This window comes from Cyrtonyx montezumae, unplaced genomic scaffold (genome assembly GCF_038088225.1).
Source record: "Cyrtonyx montezumae isolate F1298 unplaced genomic scaffold, pur_monq_1.0 scaffold_25, whole genome shotgun sequence".
NCBI lineage: Eukaryota > Metazoa > Chordata > Aves > Galliformes > Odontophoridae > Cyrtonyx > Cyrtonyx montezumae.
This window is the reverse complement of record NW_027071992.1, coordinates 3733788-3751410: the sequence shown is the minus strand read 5'-3', so window position 1 is coordinate 3751410 and position 17623 is coordinate 3733788. Positions and strand designations below refer to the sequence as shown.

The following is a 17623-nucleotide window of genomic DNA, read 5'->3' as shown; positions in this document are numbered from 1 at the left end:
AGAAGAATCTAACAACTTTATTTCTGAACATGACATAGGGGAATAAGTCTAGAAGACTGCCATCTTGCAACCCAAGCATCAGTTAATACTCTAGGAAGAAAATGGATTCATGAACACCTGCTGGATTTTAATGCATTATAGTCTTGTCTCCTTCTTCCTTGTGCCTTACATACTATAGTCAAACCATTTTTTAAAAGAGACCAAAGTATTTCTTTGCTGTGTGCTATCTATATTAGTCAGCATTAATTACTTTTATGTCCAATTTGAATGTAGGTACAGAATATCACTAGAATATCAAACAAACCAGAGCTTGTAAATCAACAGACTCCCATTTTTTCCATGTTTTATAATTTCAAAAAGTGAGAAGGAAATGTTGCACACATGCTGAAACTATTTTCCAGTGCAAATCATCACAATCATTCCTAGACAGTTTTTGTAGTAAGATTAAGCTATGTAATAGATAGGTTCTTGTCAAATTTCCTTTTTGAACAAATTAGCAGCTTTGTTTTCAATTATAATTTCAATATGTGTTAGGTAGTCATTTCCACACCAGATATAAAATAAACTTAATGAAGTATGTACCTAATCCTAAAAGCACACATTACTGTACAACACTAAGACTCACAATAATAAAGTTGCTTGGCAAAACTATTACAGGTAAATTGTTTGGTATACTAAGCTGTTTCCATGTTTACTACTCCCCTTTTGAAGAAGTCAAACCAAATTATAACATAATACACCTAGCAATCTGGCAACATTTAGTGCATCCTCCTAACTGTGGGAAAGTTATCCTCCTCTCACATCAAAATTCTTCTGTCATTAGTGCTATAAGAACAAACTCCAGTTCTGTTCTCAGCACTATTCTCCACACCTGACGTCTTAATAAACTAGTCTACTAGTTTTTTTTACATTTTGCTCAGTGTTGTCAGTGCTGCTTGTTGAACAGCTGTTCAAACACCACTGTTTCTCAATCAAATAAAGCCTCTACTAGGTCAAAAAAAAAAAAAAAAGATTTCAGAGGAACAAGAGACCATAGCCAAAATCCAAAATAAAATATCCTGTCTAGTAAGACTGAATCCTTACACTAGATCAGAATTTTATACTACATTTGATCATCAGGATTTATTATATATTATAAAAGCTTTTCTGTAAATGCAAAACAGATACATCTTAGTGATCATTAACTTACTCAGGTGGGCAAGGCTCAGTGTTGCAGGCTCTTTGGTTTTCTGGAGGCTTACTGTCAGGGTCACAATAATTGTTTTGTACAACAGAGTTGTCATCCAGCCTTTTACACACCACCTCTTGTTTCTGCACACCTTAGGATGAAATTAAACACCATTAATTAATCATTCTTACTGTTCTTGTTGAGTAGAAGTATGTTTCACCTATTAATTATTATTCCCACTATCCCACTTGAGCAGGCTGAATGCTTCAGGGATGTGAATTCCAACTGACTCAATGCCCCCTGACCAAAAAGAATTTTTCATTTTCTTTTAATTTTAGGCCACCTCATTGAGAGAAGATTTTAAATTGCTGTTGTTTTCTAAAACAAAAAAAATATATATTTATAGATTTACTAACAGATTGTTTATATTTTTGTACTGCAAAAAAAATCAATTTTCCATCTACTCTTTCCTCTTAGTAAAAGACACTCTCATTTCCAAAGAAAATATCACCAAATAGAATGTAGACACTATTCAATGTGGAATTGTTGTGTATGGACTCTGTTTTAAAATAAAACAGCAATATTGGGATACAGTGTTACATTCTTATACATGTCATCATACAAACATTTTCTTCATTAAAATACTGAATTATTATTCATTCTGAAAAACAGTTTGTCTTTGTGAATACTCATTTTGTCTGGCACTCCCAGCTCCTCTCTCACCATGTTAACTATCAACAGGCACTTCAGATTTCATTACTATTTCCAAATCAGAGTGATCTATCACCGCCAAGGCAGCATTCATTGTAAGGTAACACTTCAAGCAGATTTTCCAATTTTCAGAAAACAGAATATAAGGTAAGATGTTTAAGAACCACTGACATATGACAGCTTCAAGTATTGTAAACAGTGGTACACAGGGCCTCTCTATTGTTTCTAGAATAAATTGTGGACAACTATGGATCTGCAGTTCATATGCATTTCATAACATAAGTAGTCAAAGTACCAAGATAACAGGATTGTAGTATGATACACAAATTGAAAAAAGCCCTAAATCTTAAAACAAAAGCAATTACTTAACTTTTTCCAAAACCTGAAACGCATGCAAACAAACATTAAAAAAATCCTGGCTTAAAATATCTACCAGCTTGCTTTACAGCCCTCTCTTCATTTAAAGACAAATGTTTCATAGGCAGATATGCAGTAAAAAAAAATAATTATATAAACATATTTTTCAGACAGTAAACAGCCAACTAAAAGCATGGGATTTAGTTTTTTTTCAGTTCCTTTTCTGATTTCAAACTAGCTAAGCAACTTACCTTTCAATTGTTTATTTTGTTATCCATTATAAACAAAAACCAAGTCTTTGGTTCCAAAAATTAGACCTACATGGAACTTTGTATTTACTTCCAACAGTGAGTCAAGCATAGCCTTAAGATGCTTGAAGTTCAGCCCCTTAGGCATCTTGCTTGGCTATGAACAGAAATCTTCCAGTTTAAGCACACAGACATTTTCTCTATGATGTTAGGAGACATGGGATGTGAGACATATATATCTTTGACATAATGCACAAAATGGAAACATAAATTTTCACAACATTCCTGAGAATGTTGTCCGTTCCCTCATGAAGCTGCAGATCCAGTAGTATTTAGTTTGAGCATGCAATATTTTGTTGACAGTGGTTAATTCAGTCAGGCCAACTAAACACTCTAACTGTTCTGTGGCACACAGCTGGAGTACTTTTCTGGAGATGTATTCCCAGCTGAAATATCTTCACTCTGAAATAGGGAATTGCTATTTAATATAAAACTGTCACTGCATCCTGAAAAATTTACATGCAACTACCTTATGTAACTACAAAGCCTTGTATATTCAAATACTCTCAAGAGTCTGCAGTCTGGATCTTAAAACACGTAAAAATGGTCCTAAAGAAAAATGTGTATATTCCAAGCAATCAGAAGATGAGTTAGATTTAATCACTCAGTATGGCACTTCCTATAAGTATCAGCCCGCGAAATCACGTGCCAACTCACCTCACCTCAAAATCACTGACCATACGGAGACCAAAAGAGACCTAATGCTGGACTCTTGACTCTACCGTGATCCTTAAATCCCTACTGCCTGGAAAAGTTACCTCCTTTTTGTTTACATTTAAACATAACCTTCCCAAAGAAGGCACTTCTAAATCATGCTGTGGATGTCTGACATCTCAAATTATCCATGAACATCATGATCATTTACACAGTTTTCTTTACAAAAATATATTAGAGAGATTCCATTTAAACCAGGTAAAACAAATTAGTTGCTTCTGTTTTTTCTTCTTTCTACACATATCCAGATGCCACACCATAATATAGCTGCAGGCACAATAAAACAGTGCATAAAGCTGCCACTGTTTTCAAATTGCATCTTACCTATACAAAGCTACACCAGTAAGCTAAAATGAAAATACATTTTCTGAGAGACTTCTACCTCCATTTTTCCACTACTTTTCAATGTATGTGTTGTACTAAAAAGTCCAGTTGGAGTTGGAGAATCATTACTATGGGGGGTCCTCTAGGCCCTCCCCACATCTGCTGATACTCAGATATTCAATGATAAAATATCAAAGACTTCAAAGAACCACTCTGAGATGTTTCATCATAGCATTCTCAGTTGCAAACATTTTAATTAGAAGGAAGGCTTAAATTCAGTGAGATATTACACATTAAATAAACTTGGAACAAAGGAATATAAAAGTAGAAGCCATACCCTGGGAACCATTCATTCATAAACCGATCTCTACTTTAAACTCAGGTACAGTTTCTTCTCTGAAATTCATACTTTTGACTACCAGATTCATTAATTGCCAATTCATACTATTTTTAAAGTAAAAACAGTATTTTTGTTTAAGTAACTATTCTGTTAATAGAGTAAACTCTTGTAGTCCCTGAACTGTTGGATATACTATTCCTTTGGTGAAACTCTCACTCCTTCTGTTCAGACATTCACCCTTCAGTTTATTATACTCATAATACAAACTATGCCCAGTATTCCATAGAAATTTTACTACTGCCTTATTCAATGATCATGAATACTATATGTGATATTAATCTCTGTCTTCCCCATATGTCTCCTAGTACTCCTATCACACAAATTTCCTCAGAGCTTTTAATATTTTTATGCTACCATCAGAACAAGAGAAACTGAAGTGTGATTAATCATGACAGGCTCTTTAATATGTGTAGAAAGCTTAATGCCTTTTGACCTAGCAGTTTACATTTTAAGAGCACTTCCTGTCTACTAACCTTTTCTAATTTTTTATTAGTTGTGACAATCCAAAGCTTCCAAATTCTAGATGAATTAATCTATTACCCTTACTTAGTCTAAAAAATGTTATATATTACAATAAATCAAGCTAGTCAAGCATGACCTATCACATCACACTTAACCCATCTTCCCAAGGATTTCTAGATCTTTAGTTATATTTTGTTTCAAAATTTCAAATCTGCTAGAACTTCAGTGTTGTCAGTTTTCTCCATACATATACACACATAAAAACAGTGTGGAGATTATTTTCTTTACTCCTTTACTACTTTTTTTTGTGAAAACATATCAAATGTAGTAGGAAATAGAGAAAAAAAAATATTTATTAAAGGAGGCATTCCCCTATAATTTCTTTGTTAGGTCACTGTCATATTTAAATATTTGAGAAGCTGTGAGAAGTTGACTCACTTTAAATTCTACTATGTGAATATTGAAGTTTTAAGATATAGATAGAAGATATAGATAGATGAGAATAATTAAAGTTAGATTGGAAAACCTGAGTAGAAGGATTAATTTTGAAATTTTCTACTCAAAACATTACCATGAGGAGGAATAGGATTTAAAAGGTCTAAGACAGGTATTGCTAATAAGCTGGTACTGCTAGTTGGCAAAGAATTTATGCTCAGCTTTGATGGAGCTTATCCTTTATTTAACAAGCTGCTTTAACTCTCTTGGTGGTTAATTCAATAGTATGCTGAAGAAAATAACAGCCTTTTCTTCAAATATAATTGCTTAAAAATCTGAATTACATATTTTAGAATTAGGCATTTTAATGAAGCATACAATTCTATCAAGTATATTTATTAGATAGCACAGATAACATAAATGCTTTTTCTTCACTAGATTTCCTGCAGGCAGATTTCCTTCCAGGTCTGGCTAAAAACTGGCAGCCTCAGTAAACTTATTTCTGATGTCTGTGGAACAAGAAGATATTCTGAAACACTATGAAGACAAAGTTTCATCATGCTTAGTTTAAAAAAAAAATAAATGCAACCAGACAAGTTATTGAAAGCTAGTCTGGTAGCTCATTACCCATAAGCATTTATCACTGCTCACTCACTCACTCACTCAAATATTAACCAAGGCCAGGCATTAATTCAGTTTTAAAATGTTCTGCATCATCTTACCACATAGTATGTGATTTGTGATACAAGAAACATAGGTATGGATTAAGCAAACATTACATTACACCTGTCTAATTAGTATTATTTCAAATAATAGATCAGAAACACATTTCAGATTCTAAATTCAAAACAAAAAGAAGCGGGAAAGATGGAAATGCAATTTTAGCAAGACAACAGCTACAATGTAGTTAAGCCCTGTAGGCCTTGAAAAAATGTTTTTAAATTATTTGCTCTATGACTATATGTTCTCTCTTCAAATAATCTAAAAAGCATAGCTAAACAAGTTCATTTAAACTCCTGCAGGAATAATTACAAGGAGTTAGACAGAAACCTCTACTTTCAAATACAGGTTTTTAATTAGAGTAATAAAGTATTCTCATGACTGGTCATTGCAATTCTAATAGAAAACAAAACTTCAGTGGTTTATTGGCCACACTCTCCAGAGAACTGAGATGCTCGGCAGATTTCAATTCATAAATAGTCTGTATGACTTTCAGCAGCCAAATTTCAAATTACGTGGAACATGCTTTACACTTAAATTAAAACTGCAAGCACATAAATGCTGTATCTACACTAAAAAGCAATCCACCGAAACGATGATTTGCAATTCTAAATGTTAATTAAGGTGCCAGCACTGATACGTATTGAATCTTGCATCACAAAAACTACTGCATGCTGGTTAACCCAGACATACTTTCTAAGCTCACTCATCGGATCACAAGATGCTCATCACAGAGCCAAACTCACATTTTCCCTGATGAGGATAAGTATGTTCTATTTGTCCAAAGGTAGTTTCATAATTCATCTGAGAGCATGAAAGAAAAATGCAGTAGGCACTGTACTATAAAAGTCAACATCAGCAAAGGATCTGGACAGCAACCAGTTTACTTACAATAATTCATTGAAAGAAGCTTTATTTGCTTGTTTGTTTTTTTAAATAAGTATGTAAGACATCTTACTCCTCTGGAGATGAACTCTAATAGAATAAACAAAATCAAAACCAATACTTTGGGTACTTGGTAAATTCCAGATAATAAATCCTGCCATTTATGGTTAGATTTTTAATAAGTATGGAATAAAATAGTAAGGTAAAGTAAAGTAAAGCAAAACAAAGTGAAGCAAAGCAAAGCAAAGCAAAGTAAAGTAAAGTAAAGTAAAGTAAAATAAAATAGATGCATGCATTTAATGTGATTCATTCTTAACATAAACAAAAGAGAAAATACAGAGGTTTTTTTTTCGTCATTTGTTGAATACTTTTAAACAATACCATCAGCCATACAGTTCTTTGTTAACAGTATTTACAGATCAGGTCGAAGTCATAGACTTGTACTTGGAAAGCTACAAGGTATCATGTAAGGGAAGACACCTTCAAGAGTAAACCACAATCCTGTGATTTGTAAGTTATAAATTTTGCCCTTTTGCTATTACAGCTCTTTTTTCTTCCCCTTCCAGCCCTCATTTTATTTGCTATTTCTGTGTGTTTTAGTTTTCCCTTTCTTGGATTTTCTTGTTTAGTTAATAGCTTTTCTTGTTTATAGTTCAGTAACTAGGTCATTTAAAGACAGTCATTTGTTACTGTCATCAGACGTTTCTGAATTCCACTGACCATTTTATTCAGCAAGTCAGCCCTTCTAAATTCCATGTGGTCTCCCCTATTTCCACTCTTTTCTGACTAGATCTATGTGCACTCTATATCCTGATATTCTTTGGCATAGTTTTGTTGAAGTCCTGTCTAAGTACAACTCCAGCTTACAGAGTACTATATCAAATAGATGAGTGAAGCAGAAAAAAATATACAAGCAATTCTAAAAGATACAGCAGATAGCAGTGTGATCCAGCAATGTTTGTTCTCTCATTCACGAGGTCTACAATCTAAGTAGGCATGAATTTTGAGCAACTTAAAATATTCTAAACAATGTGGGTTTTTTCTTTATAAGACGAAACTATGCTAAAGCTTAAAGGGAAGATTAAATTTGTATCAGCTAACTGAAGACTTGTACAAGCTAACAAAAAAACTTCCTTAAAAAGCTCCCAACTCAGAGCAGAACAGTTATCAATGCATTTTCAAGGATAATAATAATAATAATAATAATAACAACAACAACAACAACTATAAAGGAATTAATACAGAGAATTAATGAAGTTCAGTTCTATGTAATGTTCCTGGAGAGGAAGAACTGGATCAGAAAGGATTTTCAATACTGAAAATAATACTTCCACTGTACAAAAAAAAAAAAAAGCTGCAATCTGGGATCCCCAAGCCTAAAAACATACTAAGAGACAGATAACAAAAATAAACAAAAATATATATTCTCATCCTACATCTGAGTACATGTATCTAGCAAAAGATAAGGGCTTTTTTAGGTACCTGATAAATCTGAAGAACCTGTTTTTAGAAAATCCCAAGAAATATTGAAGTAAAACTCAGATTTTGGAGACCACTGATTTCATGGGAGTTTTCATAATACTGTGCTTTACACACACTTTATGCAACAATTTTCATAGCATGCTTCAGAGCTCAGACATTCCAGAGAGGTATCCAAATAATGATGAACTGATAATTAATGAGCATGTAACGTATGCTGCGAGCTGCTCAGCATCACATGAGAAGCACACATGTGAGGCAGCCACGGAATACAGAGCTCCAGCACATTTATCCATTGTAAGCACAAAAACCTCTTTCTTCGTCCTATAATTCCTTTTATAGCATGCTCCTTCTACAGCATGCTCTTCCTATTCTGCAAAACGGTTACAGGTCCAAGAACAGAGCTATCCTATATTAAAAAAAGAAGTGCTTTTACTGTTGAGAATCACAGCAAAAATGAACTTTAAGATAGTCCACTGGAACAGATAGCATGCTACCATGACTGTAGGTTCATACGCAAATATAAAACTGTATTTAAGCCAGTAAATAAAAAAGCACCAATTTCTTCTCTGCCTGCATCATGGCTCCTGACTGCTCCAGCAATCCTTCTCCAAACAAGTCCTACAAGTAGCCCCTGAATGCAGCAGATCAGTTTCAAAATACTATAAAAAGAGACACAATAAAGACTGGTCATATACAAAACTAGCGATATACCAAACTTCAAAACTATCTAGACTTCAGTACACCAAAATCCTGCTCTTCTTGTCTTTGTGCCAGATAGTTTCAACCCAAAAATATATACCAAGTAATAACTATATCTTAAGTAGATATAATAGCATATAATCTATTTATAGTAGATTTAAATAGACCTCGCAAATGCTATGGAATCCAGATACAGTCAGTCTGATTTAGAGAGAACTAGACTTAAGTGTGGAGTGAACACGAAAAGAATCTTAGAGGAGCAAGACCAGGCTGTCCCCCTGCGCTTAAGATGAGCCAGAAGGGAAGAAGATCAGCCTGCCTGAAGAGGAAGCATTTCCCAAGACTCCAGGAAGACAAGACAAAGACTCTTCTTTGGAAGAAGAGTCAGGTAACTCAAGAAAAGTATAAGGATGTTACCAGGATATGCAAATAGAAAATCTGAAAGGCAAAAGACCAGCTTGAACTTAATCTGCCCACCACTGTTAAATATAGTAAAAAATGTTTTTATAAAAATATTAACCTCAGAAGGAGAAATCTCCAGCCTTTACTGGACAAGGCAGAGAGTGTTATCACTGAGGACAAGGAAACGCTTGAGGTTCTTAACGCTTTCAGGCCTATCCTATAATGGGTTCATGAAAGACAGGTCCTGCTTGTTCAACCTCAACTTTTGCTAAGACCAGGTGATCTGCTTGGTGGATGAGGGAAAAGTTTTGGATGTAGTCTGCCAAGACTTTAGTAAAGGCTTTGCTTCTGTTTCCACAGTATTCTCCTGGATAAGCTGGTAGTCAAGGGCTCAGACAGGTGTACTCTTTGCTGGGTAAAAATCTGGCTAGGTATTAGGCCCAGAGAGTGATGGTGAATGCAGTTAAATCTACTTGCTGACCAGCCACTAGTGTTCCTCAGAGATCAGTATTTGGATTGGCCATGTTTATTATCTTTACTGATTAACTGGACAAGGGGATTGAGTGCATCTCATCTGTACATGTGCAGATGAGACCAAGTTCGGAGGAAGAGATGATCTGCCTAAGATTAGGAATGCCCTACAGAGAGATCTGGGTAGTTCAGTTGGCTGAAGCCAATTGCTTTAACAAGACCAAGTGCCAGACCATACACTTCAATCACAACAACACCATGCACTGCTACAGGCTTGGGGCAGAATGCCTGTAAAATCGTGTGAAGAGAAAGGATCTGGGTTGTTAGTCAGCAGCTGGCTGAACATGAGCCAGCAGTACATCCAGATGGCCAAGAAGACCATCCTGGCTTGTATCAGAAGTAATGTAGTTAGCAGAACTAGTGATGTGATTGTCCCTCTGTACTGAGCTCTGTTGAGACCACAATTCAAGTACAGTGTTCAGTTTTGGGCCTCACACTACAAGAAAGATATTGAGGCCCTGGCATGTACAAAGAAGGGCAATGAAGCTGGTGAAGAGTCTGGAACCCATGACAAGAGATAATGGCCTTAAGTTGTGATAGGGGAGGTTCAGGTTGGATATTACTCAGAAAGAATGGTCAGGGAGTGGATGGGCTACCCAGGGAGGTGATGCAGTCACTGTCCCTGGAGGCTTTCAAGGAAAGGATAGATCACAGAGTCACAGCATCACAGAACTGTAGGAGTTGGAAAGGACCTTTAGAGATCAACTAGTCCAACTCCCCAACAAAGCAGGCTCCCTACAGCAGGCTGCATAGTTAGGCATCCAGCAGGGTACTGAAAATCTCCAGAGAAGAAGACTCCACAACCCCCCTGGGCAGCCTGTGCCAGTGCTCCACCACCCTCACTGTGAAGAAGTTCCTTTGCATATTGGTGCAGAACTTCCTATGCTAAGTTTATGTCTGTTTCCCCTTGTCCTATCCCCACAGACTGCTGAAAAGAAGTTAGCCATGTCCCTTTGACTCCCACACTTTATAAATAAACATTAATAACATCACCTCTGAGTCTTCTTTTCTCAAGGCTGAACACACCCATGTCTCTCTGCTTTTCCTCACAAGAGAGGTGCTCCAGTCCCTTTATTATCTTTGTGGCCCTCACCGTACTTTTTTTCAGGAGATCCCTGCCTTTTTTCTACCAGGAAGCCCAGAACTGGATATGGTATTCCAGATGAGGCCTGACCACAGCAGAGTAGAAGGGGAGTATCACCTTCCTTGACCTGCTGGCCGCAATCCTTTTAATGCACTCCAGAATCCTATTGGCTTTGGTCACCAGGGGACACTGCTGGCTCATGGCCAACCTGTCATCCACCAGGACATCCAAATGTGGCACTAAGGGACATGATGGTTTAATGTTATGTAGGTGATGGTTTGATGGTTAGACTAGATGACCTTTGTGGTCTTTTCCAACCACAACAATTCAATGATAATATGAGCTAATATGCGACTGGATCAGAAAATGGTCAGAGAGGAACCACTCCCTCCTTCATAGAATAGACACATAAAACAATCTAAAGTTTCTCTGTCATCCTTAATTTTGTCATTTCTTGTCTTATAAATACTTCCAAATTTGACAGTCTCTTAAGATTGTTTTTTCTTGTAACATACACCTAGAAGAAAGAAAATATTAGAATACATACACATTCTGAGATTGATGGAATTTAAATTAATTCTTATCAAGAATTCAGATTCTTTACATCACACTGTATCTGGCTCTACTTCATAAGAAGTTTTCCTGGATCAAGATGGAATATGGTATGATCAAACTTCTAACACCTATGCACTACAATTCAGATACACCCACTCTAACCAGAGGCAGAAGCAGAGGCAGAAAAATATTGATGCCTTTAACCAATTCACAGTCTGTCCCAAAGGCAGCATATGATTTTCTTTATAAAACAAAAACTGACTTCCATACTAGTATTCCGCACACACAAGCACAGTCCTTCTTCTTTCCTTTTAGTAATACATTCTTCAACTGTTAACTATTTTGTTATCCTTTCATGTAAAGAAATCTTCTAAAGACAGAATTCAATTAAATTGCAGTAATAGACTTCATAATGAATCCTGCTGAAATAAACAAAGCCATTCAGTGGTTTCATTTGTAAGATTTCCCACATTTCATATTTATACTAGTCAACTTCTCCCATTCTGCTGTTTCTACAAGCTTCTATCCTCTTTTTCCCCCACTCATCGCCTTTTTAAAACGTTGTCTTCTTTTGGTATATGGCAGAAGGTGTTTCATAAACTGAGAGAAACAGAAGATACTCAAATGAAGAAAGCAGGTATAGGTTTTCAGCAAGAAATTGTGATACAGCTACAATAGAATACAGATTCCTCTAGTGGAGACTTCATTGAAAATAAGTGATTATAGTATATTCTCCATACTAAGCAGAATGAAAGCAGAAAACACAAGGAATCTGATTTAGCTACTGAAGAACATCTTTCAAAAAAAGTTTCAAGTGACCAATAAATGCATATAGTTATCAGAGATTCACATGCATTTCATAGGTAATGATAAAGATAAAAAGAAAACCAGTTATGTCAAACTAGTTTTACAAATGCTTACTCCTTCCAAGCCAATTGTTCTTTCTACTGTACACTTTCAGTCTCTGAAATCACTATGACCTGCTTGACGGAAGATTCACATGTAAAACATTGTCTCTGCATTTAACCTGCACGCAACCAGTAACAGTCACAGCAAGATCCACCAGAAAGATGAGTCAAGATGTTTCTAAACATGAATATCTCCAGTACCCAGAAAGAAATGGACAAATATTTGCTCCAGAGTATCTTCAAAAAACACAACTATTTCCTAGTCTTGCTATGGTCAGTGCACTGTGCAGTAGAAAGCTGAAATTCTGAGGTCAATTTAATGTTTTCTCCTATGTCTTCTGAAATGAACATATGTTGGCGATGATGTATTCAGTCTCCAGAGAGAAGAAAGATACTGTTCACACAGCACTTCTACTCACCAGTCCATGCAGCAGCAATGGTGTTGGCTTTGAAGAAAGCCAACTGTTCTGCTCTCCCAGCCAGAGGTAAAGAATTGCATTGGTGGCCACTAGAGGGAGGATTAGGAATATAGTAAATTGTGGGCAAAAGGCACCCATGATGAATCACATGGGACAACCTACAAATCCCCCATTGCTGCCAAAAGGCAACAATTCATAGATACTGCTATGGGCTGGGAAGTATAATCCAGTTCTTATAATCTCCTACATAGAAGTTGCCAGTATGTGTCCTAAACTTTAGTGGCTGGAGGATGAGAGGACTGAACAGGAAGTGTGAAGAATATGTACAGACATACACAGACATATCCCTTTATTTACGGTTGCTTTATTTGCCTTCTGTTTTTAATCTCCTTACTAAAAACTTCTGATGTCCTTTACCAAGGAAGCTCCTGTGAAAAGCAAACTTCCCAACTTCAACAGAACTTCAGAAGAACTGTCAACAGAGACACACTGTGCCAACATATACTGAGTTTAACAAAAAACATCTGAACATGTTAAATGTACTTGAAAACAACAAAATCCGATGAGATAAATGTTCGTTCTCTAAAATAAGGTTTGAGTTATATCTGAAAGAAACATTTTTAATTAGTTATCTACATAATTTTGTAAGAAAGTATATCTTTTATTCAATTTACTCTGTATCTTAGCTGCCTGCTGTCTTACCTCCAGCACAAGTGGAAGAACATTCTGTCCAAGGCAGGTGGTTCCATGCAAAGCCAACTTCATTGTCTCCACTGCCAGTGCGAGAGATGGGAACATTGAATTTATACCTTATACCCAAATTTTGTTCCTGTAGCAGAATCTGAAGTTGAAAACAACTGGTTATACCATTAAAACAGGCAAGCAGAGGTTAACTATAGCAACATTAATCTAGGTAATTGTTATGTTTTGTGAAAGGGAAAAAAGAAATAGAGGAAGCCACAGTACTTCTTTAAGATACTTCCAAAACAATCTGAATTATTAAACTTATACAAAAAGTATTAATGTATAAGCTTAACTTTATCTTCTTTTCCCTTTGACATCATAACTTCATAACTCCTGTCAGTTCTTTTTTTTTTACATAATAACTCTAAAAGGGAAGTCTTCATAAATGAATGTTTTTGTGGAAATGAATCTGGTAGCTGAATCATTACTTGAAGTTAATTACATCACCATACAAATATGCAGCAATTATCAATGAAATCAAGCAACTATGTTGAGCCTATGTTATGAATCTAGCCCTGCCTTTGCTTACATTTCTATTGATTTATAACAGTAAAAACAGTAACAGCAATAAGACTGCTGCCTACTTCCCACCTGATATACATTAGTTTTTGATTGTCTATTTTCTTTCCTTTTTTGTTTTGTTTTGTTTGCTAATAACATATTCAGAACAACTTATGTCAAAGCAACATATTTCAGTACAGGTCAAATTACTCAGACCATGCTTAAAACCACTGACAGCTACAGATCTGTCAGGAAAGAAAAATGCTACTGTATACATGTTACCCATCAAACAGTTCCATCTATCAAAGTACACAGAAATGCAATACACATCCAATTTACAATTTCTTGTGTCACAGCTCAGAAGCACATTTAACACAGATGGGGCATTTTCTGTGATATTTCCCAGGGCTCCTATAACTATCAATTTTCATCACAGTAATCTGCATATCAGTTTTGAAAGGTAAGGAAACTTAATTAAAATACAAATTCAGCATCCCAGCATGGTCTGGGACCTACTTTGGTTTTATTCATGGTTTTATCTTTGCTCATAACATAAAATCATATTTCAAATTTCAGGTGTATGTTAAATATAACTTTACCATGACTATGAGATTTTCCGAAGTTGGGCCTAGTGCTTCCAGAGATTCTGGTTCATCTGTTGGTCTCTTGTAATGGAAAGCCGTTCCAGCAACATCAAACTTTCTTGGCCAGTCAATAGTCCAGGCACCATTAATATAGTAGTCATTCTCTTCAGATTTTAGAGCTTAAAAAAAAATACAAGCCACCTAAAAATTGGAAGTAGCATTTATAATGGAGAAGCCATTGCAAATTAAACTACTAATCTAGTAGAAATATGTGAGTTTCAGCTCTGCATCGCTGTATTTTCTACATAAACCTTTTTCTTCAGCCTGGATTAAGATAACCCTCGAGCAAATTGGCTAGACGTTCTACCATAATCTTCAAAGTGCAGGTAAACTCTGTAGATACTGTATGAACAAAACAAAACATCTCACGGTGCTCTACATAACTGCAAGTTATTGCACCTGAGTTGCAACAATCCCTGACAGGTGTAGACTGGGAAAAAAACTTATTGTGAGCAGCCCTACTGGGAAGGACTTGGGAGTTCTGGTAGATGATAAGACGGACTGAGCCAGCAGTGAGCAGCTGCAGCCCAAAAGGCCAAAGCCATCCTGGGCTGCATGAAAAGACGGGTAGCCAGCAGTGCAAGGAAGGCAATTGCCCTGCTCTGCTCTACTCTTACAAGGACTCATCTGGAGTACAGTGTCCAGACCTGGGTCCCCCAGCAAAAACAGATCAATCTAACCTTTTGATTAAGATTTGGTATGTTGTAGCATGAAACTGGTAACTCACATAATGTCCTGAGAAGAAAAAAAAAAGAAGGAAGACTGAATTATGTTACCTATCAGATCATACTTCGTTGTCTTTGTACATATTTTTTTCCTTCTAAGAGCATAAATATAAGGCATTTCTACTACAAAATCAAATACTAGTTATTTCATCTGCCAATATATTTTATTACTATTGATTTAAGCCTTTCACCATAAAATACTGTAGATAACAAGTTTCTTAACTAACTGCCTAAGTAGGATATATAAGCAGATTTGAATCAAGGAGAAAACATAATAATATGTGTAAACATTTTCAGCTGAATCAGTTCTCTAATTGGGCTCATGGTGTGACCACAAAACAGCTGTTCTGAAACAAGAGGAAACTCTATAAAGATGAGGAAGGAGTTGTGATATACACACTGCTACTAAAGAAGCACCTATAAAACAATACCTTGAAGTATGTATTTTAACACAATAAGCTCATTTTCAACTGCCCATCATGTTCCTATCGATCTCTTTAGGGAACAGACAAATTACTAGCATTCCTTTCCCCAGAAACTGGTGATTCTAAAACAGTGATCTTGGTCACATTCACAGTACATACAGAACATTCAAACAGAATTTAAACAGTCCTTGCAACATGGTATTATCTTACATTAGCTTGTAACGGCTCTCTTCGAAGTTGTAAACACAGCAAAATAGTGAAGGAGGTGAATGCCCTGGAATCAGTAAGGGCATCTGAAGCATGACGCTAAATAGCGAGGAGGGGATAGAAAATTGGGAACATCCTTTAAATCGTGAGAAGCACATTGGAGACTAACTTATGCTGTATCTTTTTAGACCTGTGGTCAGATTAAAAACCACAAATGTTGCCTACATTGTCCATTTGAGCTAAAAAATTGACATTTTTCAATAATTTTGGTGCTGAGGTTTCTGACATAAGTGTAGTTCCAGATCATTCTTTGCTGTTAATAAGTCAGAGGAGCGACAAACATAACTGTAGTAATTAAAAGTATCTTCTTTATTCTCTTTTACCACCTCTATTTTCAGTTATCCATGGAATCTTAATGTAATCTGTATATTTAATAGGACATTAATATTGGTGTAAAAGTCAGTATTACAAAACACTCTTTTTTGAAATTAACTGTGATACAATGCACTGTATGCCTCTCTCCCATCAGCCCAGTGTCAAATGTCAGTATAGGACACACAAGCAATCCCACTAACGTATTTTGACTTAGGAGAGTGTGATGCTGAAAGAATGGTAAGTGCTTTTATTACTGGAGTAGTGACTGTTACTACTCCCACAGAACAGAGGGAGACTGAAAATTACATGACTGAGGGAGCAGATGAAAAAAAAAAAAAGGCAACCAACAGTAAAAGGTACCATTATTATAATAGAATAAATTAGGAACTAACGCGCCTTGAAGAGTAATTACCCTTAAAACTCACACTTACATGCATTTATGCATTATAGTAATTTCCAACACATCAGTATCATACACACAAATTTACATTAGTACAGACTGGCAGAGTAGCAAAGACAGTTGCCACTAGGCCTATAAAGGATAACACTTTCTGGTTGTGTTAATCGGTTTCCTGTATAACTGACCAGCTCTCTACATTACTTTTGACTAAGAAATGCATGTTACTCCACTATTGTCAACTGAATACTATGCAAATCAATGTATATAAACTCTGAGAAATGCATGTTCTTTTGAGTTTGAGGAAACCAGATTTGTACATGTTAAAATTTAAAAAATGGAAATGAAATTTAACACAATCTTAAAGAAAATGAATGATAATCTGGATTAAACTTGAATTTAGTACTGTGCTTTGTCATAGGTTTTCTGAGTGATCACAATAAAGACAAACATCATCCTGCATGCAATTTTCCTATCCATAAAACCTGCACAGCAATAAGTCCCTATAACACAGCAGTATAAAAACACTGCAGAATTAATATGTTACATTGCCTTAAAATAAGGAGACAGTGTCATAATCAGAGTGGCTTGGGTTGGAAAGAACCTGAAAAGATCATACTGTTCCAACCTCCTGCCATGGGCTGCCCAGGGCCCCAACCAACCTGGCCCTTAACATGTACAGGGATGGGGTATCAACACTTTTCTGGTGAACCTGTTTTCAGTATCTATTTCATTAGTATTTAAGTAATTATTGCTGTTGTTGAACAAACATTCCAAGAATAAGGTTATGTTTTAAAACAGTGCAATCCCCTAAGATCAGAAACTTCCTCAGGAGCAAAACACTACCTCAGAGTGGAGCAGTAGATCTCTTGAGTGATCTTCATTTACTCTAGTAGATGCCCTAAGTCTGAGCAGCCTGATTTTGCACTTTAGTCGAGCAGGAATTATGCACTCCATTAGCTCCACTTGGGAGAATGCATACTAACCAACTGTTCCAACTGTCTGTCACAGCCTAAAAACTGTAATTCACTTTCCTCCTTT

The 17623-nt window shown here is 36.0% G+C and overlaps 1 protein-coding gene across 2 annotated transcripts in view; it reads right to left on the bottom strand.

The window, feature by feature from the left end:
* Positions 1 to 17623, bottom strand: part of ADAMTS6 (ADAM metallopeptidase with thrombospondin type 1 motif 6) — a 154086-nt gene that overhangs the window by 19351 nt on the left and 117112 nt on the right. For both annotated transcript variants that reach the window (XM_065739775.1, XM_065739776.1), the window contains 3 exons: positions 14409 to 14572; positions 13267 to 13405; positions 1190 to 1319 (listed from right to left, as the gene is read on the bottom strand). In XM_065739775.1, the coding sequence (XP_065595847.1) occupies positions 1190 to 1319; positions 13267 to 13405; positions 14409 to 14572 (433 nt within the window). The remainder of the gene's footprint in view (positions 1 to 1189; positions 1320 to 13266; positions 13406 to 14408; positions 14573 to 17623) is intronic.